This window comes from Pteronotus mesoamericanus, unplaced genomic scaffold (assembly GCF_021234165.1).
Source record: "Pteronotus mesoamericanus isolate MK-2021 breed Mesoamerican mustached bat unplaced genomic scaffold, CSHL_Meso_final contig_116, whole genome shotgun sequence".
Classification (NCBI taxonomy): domain Eukaryota; kingdom Metazoa; phylum Chordata; class Mammalia; order Chiroptera; family Mormoopidae; genus Pteronotus; species Pteronotus mesoamericanus.
The window spans coordinates 1,093,448-1,104,847 of record NW_026555027.1 but is presented as its reverse complement, the minus strand read 5'-3'; the positions used below and the strand labels follow the sequence as shown (position 1 = coordinate 1,104,847).

General features: G+C 58.9%; 1 protein-coding gene across 1 annotated transcript; it reads left to right on the top strand.

Annotated features, from left to right (window-relative positions):
• The first annotated feature begins 922 nt into the window (after positions 1 to 922).
• LOC129072444 (keratin-associated protein 11-1) lies at positions 923 to 1,330 on the top strand. The gene has a single exon (XM_054575926.1). The coding sequence runs from the start codon at positions 923 to 925 to the stop codon at positions 1,328 to 1,330; it is 408 nt and encodes a 135-aa protein (XP_054431901.1).
• Positions 1,331 to 11,400: the final 10,070 nt, after the last annotated feature.

Sequence of the window (11,400 nt, the reverse complement as noted above, 5' to 3'; positions counted from 1 at the left end):
AAATAAGCCTCTTTCAACTGTACGGGCACCTTGAAAGACATTGCGCCTTTTTAAATGAACATTATAATAATGAAAATATCAACTGAGTCTGTTCTGCAGGCATGTTGGTGAGTCCTCTGAGTCGCTGTTCCCCTTTGTTACCAGAGGACCCTTCTCAGGAACGAAGCTTGTCCGTTTCTTTAGAAAGGGACCCGGCCGCAGAGGCGCTCCTAGGCCTCAGCATCTCGTTTGCTTTGGCGCTGGGCCCTGTGGAGCATCCCGCGGCCCCCTGGCCTTCCTGTGGGCGCCCTGCTTAGGCCGCTTGATCGGTTCCGAGCCAGCGTGCTCTCTGGATGTGAGCCTGCGTCCTCGTCCCTGGCAGGTGTTGTCACTGTCACCTTGAAGCGCATGAGGGAGATCCCTCGCCCACGAGAAGCCCCGGTAGCGACACGGGAGGGGCTGACGAAACCACGCTGACCGCAGGCTCAGTGCGACAGCCAGCCCGGCCGGGGGTCCAGCAGGTCCCGCTCCGGAGGGAGCCGGCGTGGCGGCAAGGGGGGGGCGGGGCGGAGTTTTCGATGTCCCTGGCAGTTGGCACTCGCTGCGTCCAGGCGAGATGAAGGCGATGCGGTGGGGCTGGGTGGCCCACGGCCTTGAAGCTGCCCGCTGACCTTCTGACCCCTGGGGCTCAGGGCAGCTCCGGAGCCTTATGACTTAGTTACCAAACCACTAAACTACCTTTATGAGGGCGAAGGCTTCTCCGGAGACCATTAACCTGCGGGGTCACAGGGGTTCTGAGGCCGGCGGCTCTGCGCCAGGGGAGCTCAGGAGGCCGGCGGCAGCCCCGCCCCCCGGCAGGGACGTATAAAGGCCCTGAGCCTGAAGGGACACTCACACCTCGGGAGCAGGCTGCAGCCAGCTGTCCAGAGCCTCTGTCAGCACCATGCCCTACAGCTACTCCGCCAGGAACTGCGCTGCGCGGCCGGCCCCCGCCCCGGCGGCCCCGGCGGCCCCGGGCACCACGCACGAGGTCGACTGCCTGAGCAGCCTCTGCCTGCCCAGCTCCTTCCAGACCGGCTCCTGGCTCCTAGACCACTGTGGCCGGGAGGCCAGCTGTGAGCCTCCAGCCTGCCAGCTGACGTCGCACGTCTCTGGCCCCGGGCAGGTGCCCTGCCCTCGGCAAGCCCCCTGTGTGTCCAGTCCCTGCTCAGCCCCCTGCAGCCGGCCGCTCACCTTTGTGTCCAGTAGCTGTAAGGCGCAGGGCGGCGCCTCCGCCGCAAGTCCGCCGGCCTGCGGGGTCCCCAGGACCTGCAAGAGACCCTGCGTGTCCGGCTGCCGGAAGACGTGCTGAGCGCCCCGGAGCCCGTGCCGGGTCAAGCGTCCTGAGCCGCCGGCTGTCCCCGGACCTCCTGCATGCTGCCCGCCCGCGCCGCGCACCCCTCGCCTCCACCCCCGCTCTCGCCGCCTGCTCGGGCCGCCACCCCGGCGGAGCTGCCTCTGGCCGCCTGTGGTTTCCCGGCCAGCACCAAGCTCCCTGGAAGGGCTGGTCCCTGGCGGCGCATATGCCTCCGGATGCTTCCAGAAACTTCCCCAGCCGTGCCCCGGCCTCTGGTGGTTTTGACATGTTCTGACTTTGCTGCTGTGTCTCCTGATTTTTTGCTTCTGAGGGAAGGGACTGTCTTGCTCTGTGCGTTTCAATAAACCTGCATCCCCGGCACGACAGACGCGTCTCGGTTCCTTACTTGTGAGGGGCTCCCGGTCGTCCTTTGCTCACTGGGCTCGGGTGTTCTTTCCGAGACCAGAGCGGGTGCAGTCACTGTGCTTGAGGGTGGGGACAGGGACGGGGGCGGGGACGGGTGTGTCTGACACTGGCCCGGGGTAGCGGGTGTTGGGACACGCCCTCTCCCCTGCGACCCCTCCAGCTGATCTGGGCTCACAGAGTCATCTCCGTGCAGGACAAAGGAAAGTCACCTGGGAGAGGGCGCGTGGTTGGGGGAGGTGCACTGGGCGGTGGCAGTACAGGCCGGTGGAGGTCCCGGGGGCGCAGTGGGAACCTTCCCGAGATCCGCCTGGTCCGCTTGCAGGCCGGTGAGCAGCGCGGAGGAGGAGGGGGGGAGGTGGGCGTGGGGCAGGTGGCTCCGCTCCTGCTCCCCTTGTCTTCCCCTCCTGTTGTCCTCACCTGCGCGCTGCACGGGGACTCAGCCCTGTGGCCTCGCCCGTCTGGGCAGGAGAGACTCAGAAGCAGCTCCAAGCACAGGTGGGCTGGTGGTGCCTGCTTTGCGCTCGCTCCGCAGGGAGCCTGAGAGCAGAGGTCCCAGGGCAGCCGCACACTCGTTCCTTTGGCCTTTCCTGCCACTGGAGACCTGGCCGCCAGTGGGTTTGCTTTTGTTCTCACCCTCCCGTACATCCAGAGACGCTTCTGCGTTTCCTTGTAGAGTTACCCAAGGAGGAGTGGAAGAGGACGCTTTTAGGGGCAATGGGGTCGCGGGTGGGAGTGGGCGCCCAGGGCTCCCCTGCTGCGTGGGGCTCGCGGCGCCCGGTGCGCAGTCCTCCCCCGTCTCTGCGTCCGCGCACCCTGCTGCGCCACCGAGGGCCTCGCCGAGAGGTGAAATGTGCCCGGGATTTTCGGACAGACGGCGCATTCCCAGGTTTTCCTGTTGTGGACTCTACTCTTAGAGTGGAGGGTCCTTTCATCAAAGACATGTCAGCATGCGTGACTGCGGGAGACGCCTCGTCGAAGCAGGACATGGCGTTTACTGTGTGGTCGTCGGTCCCCGTCCTTCCGGGTCGACGCACCCGCTTTCAGAAACGCTCCGGCCTGTTCTAAGGCAGCCCCCAGGGGGACCCCAGACGGCCCCTAAAACGCTGTTCTTGGCATGACCCTCGCTGTTTATTTTAGTCATTTCACATATTCTTGGGAAAATGCGAAGTTTTTCAGAGGTTAACCAATTATTTTTCAAAATACTCTTTATTCTTCAGCTTCCTGGGTTTCAATAAGAAGCCCGTGCAGAGCTGCCTTCGCTGTTTATTTAGATGGTCAGTCACCACACACACGAGGAGCGGCCTCCGCCGACCTCGTTCGCGGGCTGGCTCGGGCGCGCCTTTGCTCAGGCTGTTCCCTGTGGCGCTGGGGCCAGGCAGGGGCGTCGGGCGGCCCTGCCGAGCTGTCTCCTTGCCTTCATTTCTGTTCGGGGAATCGTCTGTTTTGCTACGAGAACTGTTCTGTTTGTACGTTGAAAGTTCTCTTCACTGTTTCCTTGATCTCACAATAAATAGTAAGGTTTCCAGTTTGTCTTGAGGACAGTCCTTGACAATAGGGCGGGGGGGGGGGGGGGTTCTTTCTCTCTTTGCTCTGGGGACTAGGCATGCATCCTGCGCGTACCATTGCCTGTCGCCGGGGGGAAGCAGGTCGAGGGGCTTTGGTTCACGTCCTGGCTCTGTCGCTGGACGGCAGTGCGTGAAGCCCCCTGAGCCGTAGCTCACCTGTGAAGCGGAGATAGTGATGGCATCTCGTGTTTCCGGGAGTAAACCGAGACGACGTGTGCACACTGTCATTCGACATTGGAGTGAGATCGGCGGTCTCCGGCCCTTTCCCCGGTGGGAGGGAGTCCCGGCACTCGGAGCTGTCTGAGCCGGAGGGCGTGGAGAGCCGGGACTTCCTGTTTCTTCCCCATCTTCTCTGGCTCAGAAGGGAGACTTCAGAAGAACCGGCTCACTTCCTCGCCCCTCTTCCCCGCTCTGTGGTCAGGTCCTGCGCAGACCAGCGATTCGCATGGCTCCGCTGCTTCCCGAGGTCGCCACACAGTCCCCCGGCCGGCGCGGGCGCGCGTGGGTCTCGTGGCCTTCACGGAACGGGCAGAGCGCGCGCAGGTGTGGCGGGCACTGGCGGCCGTCCGCGCCCTGCCACGTCGGCCATCCCGCCTCGCCGTTCCACGCTGCCGGTCATCAGCGCACGCCCACGTCCTCCAGGTTCTGCGCCCCCAGACTTAAAGTCACGTGTTCCAGAGGCTGGTTGTGTCCTCACTTTGTCCATAGTTTTATAAATGAAGCACCATGTGAGAAGAAGGGCAGGAAAGTCAGGGGCTGGGTAGCACCGGGGTGGCTCACACCCCGCGCGGGAGGTCTCCGGTGACGGTTTTCGTTCAGAGATTGTCACACTCGAAACCCCCACGGGCCACCCTGGTGGGTGTGAGCACACGGCGACCGGACCTTCAGGCGGAGCTGAGCCGCTGCAGCTTGGGCGGTGCCGTGGGCGTAAGGACGGGTGGTTAAACACGGCGCGGTTTCTGTGGAGGCGGTCTCGTGCCCAAGTTCACACATTTTCACTGATCACCTCCTGTATCTAGAAAGAAACTTGCGTGCTCTCTCTCACAAATCGTGGGCACGTCCTGCACACTGGATGACACAGCGCATCGGGCTGACCGTGGCTCGGCTGCGAGGCACACGCAGGAGCGAACCACTGAACTCCTGCAGCTAAAGAACGCTTCCTTGAGCAGTTCAAGTGTGAATTTAATAGCTGCCCACTGACTTTGAAAATATAGAATATAGTTTATACGATTTGCTAACAGTGCTTGAATTTCTCTGCAAAGCAAGGAAGTTTCTTAATAAGCCACGAGATGGTAAGAACCGGAAACAGGATTTTCCAGACAAAGAGTGTTCGCGTTGAGAGGAAACGTCCTTAGGTGAGGTCACACTTTGCGATGAGGGAAAGGATGCAGATGTGCCCAGCCAGGAGGTGACACAGGCTCCAGGGACCTGGTCCCCTCGCCCCGAACCTTTCCCTCTGGATCGGGCTGCGACCCTGTTTCTCTGGGAACCTGCTCTCGGAGGCCAGGGGACCCGTAACCCCCAGGCCCCCGGCCGCGCGGGTGTGCTGTGCGGGCAGGTGCGGCCATGTCTCCCTCTGGGTCGGAGCTTGGGAGCTGCGCTTCTGAGGCCTGCGTCGGAGGCTCTGGAGTCCCAGGCCCGAGGCCACGTGTGGCCGCAGTGTGTCCCTGGCCGCGGCCGCCCTCCCGAAGTCACCGGCTGTCGCGCAGTCCACAAGTAGGTCCCGGGTCTGCGCGCCCCCCGCCCCGGCGTGCCCCCCGACGCCGGCTCGCTGCGGAGCGGTCTCAGGCCCCCGCGCCCCCGAGCCACGTGCGCGCACGCTCCCCGCCCGGATGCAGTCCGCGTCCTGTCCGAGGGTGAAGCAGCTTCCCAGGTGTTTTTAGAAATCAGCGTTTTCTTTTTGCTTTTCATCTCTTTTGCTTCTGTCGTTTCTGTGCGTGTTTTTATGTTGATAAAAGTAATGGCTCCGGTTCGGTTGACGTATTTCATCCTCGATCTGAACTGTTTTGCATCATGTGCCCAACGACGGCCACTTGCCCCCAAAATCCTCGCTTTTTTTTTAAAAAAAGGCAAGCTCAGAATAATTGTTTTGCACAGGGCACGTTGACATGTTAGAACAGTATTATATGGAGCTACAGTTCTGTGGGTCATCAAAGAGAAGTAACTCCTCTCTCCCTGAAAAGAAAAAAAAAAAATCAGGTGAAATAAATCGAAAAAACGCTGGGGGACTGTAAGTGGGGCCGCCTTGTGTGCTGTAGGTGCGACCTGAGCTTCCGCTGCACAACGCACAGCGTGGAGCTGAGTGCGGAACAGAGCTGGGGCTGTGCCCGAAGCCGCTGTCGCTCCCTGCATGTCCTGAAAGGCCAGAGTCTCGCCCGGCACGCGCTCCGAGGCCGGACGTTAGTGTGCACGCGCCCAAAGGCGGGTGGGTAATTTTTGTGGAAGTGTGGCTTTATGTGTCAGCTCTCTAGCTTTAATTTTTGAGGTGTATACAGTCACAGTACTTTCAATAGTTACTGTATAAAAAGTCGGTTTTTCAGATTTCGAGGTTCATTCTCAGCCTGCGCCATCCCTCGCTCTGCCAGCCCGGTTGCCGTTCCTTACGGCCTCTCTGGTGTGTGTGCTCTGGTCCGGAGGGTATTGTATCTGAGCTCATGGGGGTGCAGCTGATTTAGGCGAGCGACATAAAGGGGTGTGTGTGTGTGTGTGCCCACGTGTGTGTGTGAGAACCGACTTTAATCCTAGGACATTTCCATTAGGTTTCACGTAGGCTATGTCCTGCCCGGTAGAAAGAGGAGGAGTTGTTGCCAGCCTTTTCTTGAGGAAAAACGGGTATATACCAAATTGACTAGAAAATCCTGCTAAAATGGACAAGCAGGAAGAAGCATAATATAGCTCAGTAGACACAAATAAAATGAAAGCTTAAATAAAACCCCAAATGGGACAGGAGCTAAGAAACGGTGAGAGAGCCGGGGCAGCTGCGCGCACACTGCGTACAGGGCGTTGGCCCTTGCGCAGCCCTCCCCGTGCTTGCCCGGCGCCTGCTCCGAGCGCCTGCGGCCTGGGCCCGCGTTGCCGCAGACCTGGCCGTGGGCACCGCTGGCCCGCGGGCTGCCCTGATCACCCTACCCAAGTCAGTGTTCTCACTGCCCTCTTAGCTCACGGTCAGACTTCATTAGTTCCGAATCAGTTATGAAAATTGTCAAGGTAATGGACATAATCCTGGGTTTGGAGTGCAAGAGTCACGTTTTGACAGCCACTCATAAGCTGTGCAGCTTGAGCAGGTCGCTGAGCATCTAGTGGGGACACTGTTCCCACCTATAAAATGTCCGTAACAAAACCCTTGCTGCCTAACTCCTGAGTCGGCTATAGGATTTCAACAACACATGAAAGGTTTTTGTAAACTCTGGAACAAAACAGGTATCAAGTGCTGCTTGAGGCTGGTGATCCGCGTGTGCCCTTCCGCGTCTCTGCCAACCACGTGCTCCTGGGAAGGGGCTGGCGGGGGTGTCCCATGTGTTGGTGCCTCTGGGCCACACATTAAAAACATTGTGACACATAATCACAAAAAATTCTCATGTTTTAAGTAAATTTATGATTTTGTGTTGGGCCGCGTTCACCGCTACCCTGGGCTGCAGGCGGCCCGCAGGCGAGTGTTGGGCCCGCGCCGCTGCCCCCGGTAACTCGCTCAAAGGAGACAGTTGCCGAAGCCTGCTGTGGGCTTTCAGGCAGAACATCTTCGCTGACTTCTCCTCCTCCTCCTGCTGAATGCCCTCCCTTCTGTCTAAGTGCCGGGGATGCACTCTGTTTCCACGGCGACATCTCTGTTGGTCCCCAGGACGGCTGGGAGGCTTAGAACGACAGAAACGTGCTCTCGCTCGCGCCCAGAGTCGGAAGCCCAGGCGGGGCCTCCGGAGGCTCTGGGGAAGGGCGGCCCCGCCTCCTCTGGCTCCTCCGGCTCTTCTGGCTCCTCCGGCTCCTCCGGCTCCCGGTGGTGGTGCCTGGCGCCTGGCGCTCCTCTGTGTGGGGCCACGTCGCTGCCGCCTCCGACTCCGTCTTCACACGGCTTCTCCATGTCCCTGTGTGTGTCTGCTCCTTCGCTGTCTCTTGTAGATGCATTTCGTCATTGGATTTAGGGTCCACCTTGAATCAAGGATGATCTCATCTCAAGCTCTTAAACTTAATTACTTCTGCAAAGGCCCTATTCCAAATAAGGCCACATTTATGGGGACCGGGAGCCAGGACTCGGATGTATGTCTTTGGGGCTGCTGTTCGGCCTGACCCACCTTCCCAGGCCATTCCCGTCTGATGTGTTGGGCTAACATTTCGTCTGCGGTTCTGCAGTCTTGAGCTCGCTGAGAGGGTAGCACCGCCCGTGACCAATTAAATGGGGTAGTCACAGGGACCGCCTAGGAAGAGTTGAGCATCTGTTTCTCCTAATTTAATTGTTTTCAACCCTAACTGCATCTCACATAAGGAAGCACCACTGTGTAACTTCCTGTCCAAAAAGTTGCCTTAGCTCAGCACATCGGGGACCTGCGGGCGCCCGCTGGGAGCTCAGCCCCGCGGCAGCGCTGGCGAGGCCTCTGCCTTTTATTTGTCCCTGTCCCCTTGTGATGTGTCCCTCTTTGGTGGCGTTGAACTGCCGCAGCGCGCAGTCATGGCCCCCAGGCGCCACGCAGTAATTCCCAGCCAGTTCACAAAGCCCCCCCCGGGCCTCCCCACGCCAGGATGAGCCGCGCTGGAAAGGGGCCGCCTGTGCTGGTGGCTATTTTGTTTATGTACGTGGACTGCCCCCAAATTCTAGAACTTGCTGATTCAGTGCAGCCCTTTGTGTTTACAGCCCCCAGTCCTACCCTTCGCTACGCCGCAGACCCACCCCCAGCGGTCTTTCATTCCCCCGCAGGTGGAGCGAGCGCGCGCGCGCCTCCGGAGAACCGTGCCGTTTTTCTTACTGTGATGACCTCAGTAGGGGGCGCCGCCTTCATTCCACTGCCATCAAAAGTTAACATTGTTTTTCTTTCCACTCAGGAGAATGAAAACACACATCAGCATCTTTGTCTTCTTTCCCTGAGACTGGCTAAGTGACAGAGAATCTTCTGGATTTGCTCACCTAACATTTCTATTAACATGCTTCCCAGGGCGTTCCCAGTTAGGCACACGCATGCGATTTTTCATTTTTGAAATGCTCCTGCTGAACTGTCCTTGTCTTCCTTACTCTGAAGGAATTTCCCTCTGTCCAGTGCTAACAGCTCTTTTTGGGTCCTGGTGGAAACGTCCTGAGATGTCGGTCGGGGTGGCCCTCATCACGACACGTCAAGCCTTATGTCATTCCTGGCGAGCAGTGGCCACGGGGCAGAGTCGGCGGGCGGGCGGGCGCCCCTGCGGCCGCCCCTCCGAGGCCGTCGGAGCCCCTGCCGGGGCGCCGGGCTGAGCGCTCACGTACCTCGGGGATAAGGCAGGACGTTAGTTGAACCCTGGGTTTCTAATTTTTGAACGTTTACTCACCTATATCATTACGTTTTAAGATGAAGCGGGGGGAAGAATCAAGGGCAACAAAAGTTAGCCCAGGGATTGAGAACATGTAGCTCGGAGGAAGGGCAGGGGGAAGCACCTGTGGACCTTCCTCTGGAAAGGTGGCTGCTCGTCGCGGACACCAGCAAAGGCAGGAAACTGTCTCAAATTCCCACGGAGCCTCCCGGCTGTGAAGAGCCGCGGCCACACGGAGACGCTGTCTTGGTGACGCGTTAGCGGCCTGAGCCGAGGTCATGTCCAAGCCCTCGGAGCCCCTCTTGCCTCCGCAGCCGAGGCCCGGCACGCGCAGCAGAGGGAAGCCGCCTGCCGCGGTCGGTCTGAATTCCCGGCTCACAGAGCCACGAGCGTAATAAGGTGGCTCTGATTTTAGGCCCCTGACGTTGGGGTGCTCTGTCACCTAGCGATAGGTAACTGAGACACCAGGTGTGGGTTTTTTTTTAAAGATATTTGTTTGTTTATTTATTTTTGAGGGGAAGAGAGGGAGAAAGAGGGAGAGAAACATCCATGTGCGGTTGCCTCTGGTGCGCCCTCTTCTGAGACCTCGCCCATAATACAGGCCTGTGCCCTGGTGGGGAATTGAACTGGTGACCCTTCGGTGCTCAGGACAGCACTCAGGCCACTGAACCACCCCAGCCAGAGCGGTTTGGGTCTGTCTTTATTCATCATCTGAGAGCTTGTCCACTTGTCACTCCATCCGTTATACCGTCTTCAAGAAATTTGTTCAAACATTTTGTCTTCTGATGGCCCCTAAGAACTTGTTCTGCATTATTGAAGACCCGTTATTGCAGTCCATTATTGTGGCTTGTGGCTGTTCTATTCCTTTAATAACGTTTTAATGAACTCTCAGAAGGGAAAGGATATAAATTCATGTGATGCATTAGCTTCTTGGATCTTCTGAAGACTGCGTAACAGAGAGAGCATCATGTGGGGAATCACAGATTTCTGTCTGGGTATTGAAACCCGTCTCCACTCTTCCTAGCACATTAGGCTTCTCGCTGACTGGTGGCCGCCCAGCCAGAGCCTGCAGGTCCCAGCTTCCCCTGCAGCTCAGTGCGGCCATGCGCCCGAGAACTGACCAGTGGACGCGAGTAAAAGTCATGTGCACTTTGACTCTCATTCCGAGCGGAGTTTGGTGTGTGTTTCTTGGGCAAGTTTCTTGTGTGTTGAGATGTGGGGAATGTTAGAAGCATCTGACCTCCATGGGGAATCTATCTTTTGAGGATGCTGGAATTGACGACCGACATGCCTACCTTTGTACCGTTAGATGAGAGACTAAACTTCTGCCTTTCAGAGTCACGTTTATGTGTCCTCTGTTACAACAGCTGAAAAGTGACTTTCACCATGTAAAACTTACTCACGCTGTTCTATGACCAGAATTTAGGGGAAAGATATAGGATAATAGTTCCAATCATGACTGCAGGAGTGGTGGTAGCTGGCCCTGGCTCCGAAGTTGTCATGGCACTGTCCTGACAGCTTCAATGGCTCCACTACCTAACGGGGTCCTCGCCGCAGCCCTGCCCTATGAAGTAGCACTGTGACTGTTCCTACTCTGTCGATTCAGCACGTCGCACCGGCAGCTAAGGAGCGGCTCGGGCCTGCCCAGCTGGTCCCGCGAGAGGCGGGCTCAGCACGGGTGGCTGGGCTCCAGCGCCTCAGCGCCCCGTCCCCTGGGCCGGAGGGTGACTGTGTGCGGTGCTTTGCGGAGTCTGGCCTTTGCCGGCCGGAGATTGCGTGAGCGGGAGTCCTTTGACCACGCAGCGCGGTCAGACGTGAGTTTGGAACCACTGGGGGCGAGGGAAGCCTGGAGTGCGTGGACACGTGCGCCAGCCACGCGGGGTGGGTGCCATTCGGAATCCAGGAGGGCACTGCGCGTTGCCCACTGAGGTCTCTCTCGGGAGAGGGAAGTGCAGCTTCGCCGTCCCAGGTACAGGCACGCAGACCGGGAAGCCGCGTGACCCGTCCCAGGGCTCCCGTGTTCCCTGCCCGGCATCACGTGTCGTGTTTGGGGGACGTGGAAACTTGGCAACATTCCAAGTTTGCTCTGCAGTAGTTGGGATACTGTCACACGGTGCGTCTGGTATATATGTGTTTTTGCCCCTTTAAACAGATGCATCTTCGAAATAAACAGATGCAGGTGCTGGGAACGTCGGCCTTGGATGGAGTCGCACCCTCCGGGCCTGCCCGTCTCGCGGGCCCGCATTTCCAGCCCCTGACACGAGGAGCCCCGCCTCGCCCCCTGCAGACTCCTCTCCCAGCCTCTGTGGCCCATCGGCCTTCGGTTCTCCCACCCGGGTTCTCTCCGCGCGGATGCCGGCGGGTGTCTGACGGCCCTTCCCTGGGCTCTCGCCCGGGGCCTGGCAGGTTTTGCTCCCGTGGCTGTGGCCTTGGCTCAGCAAGAAGCAGAAACGATGGCGGTGTAACGTCGAGGGGGACTTGGCTCTGGCGGAGGCTGTGACGGTTACCAAAGTGTGAAGATTCGGCTGGATTCGAGCCCGTGGCCTGTACCGTGGCCACGCGTGGGACTCCAGCCCACGCAGATTTGTACTGTTTTATGTTTTC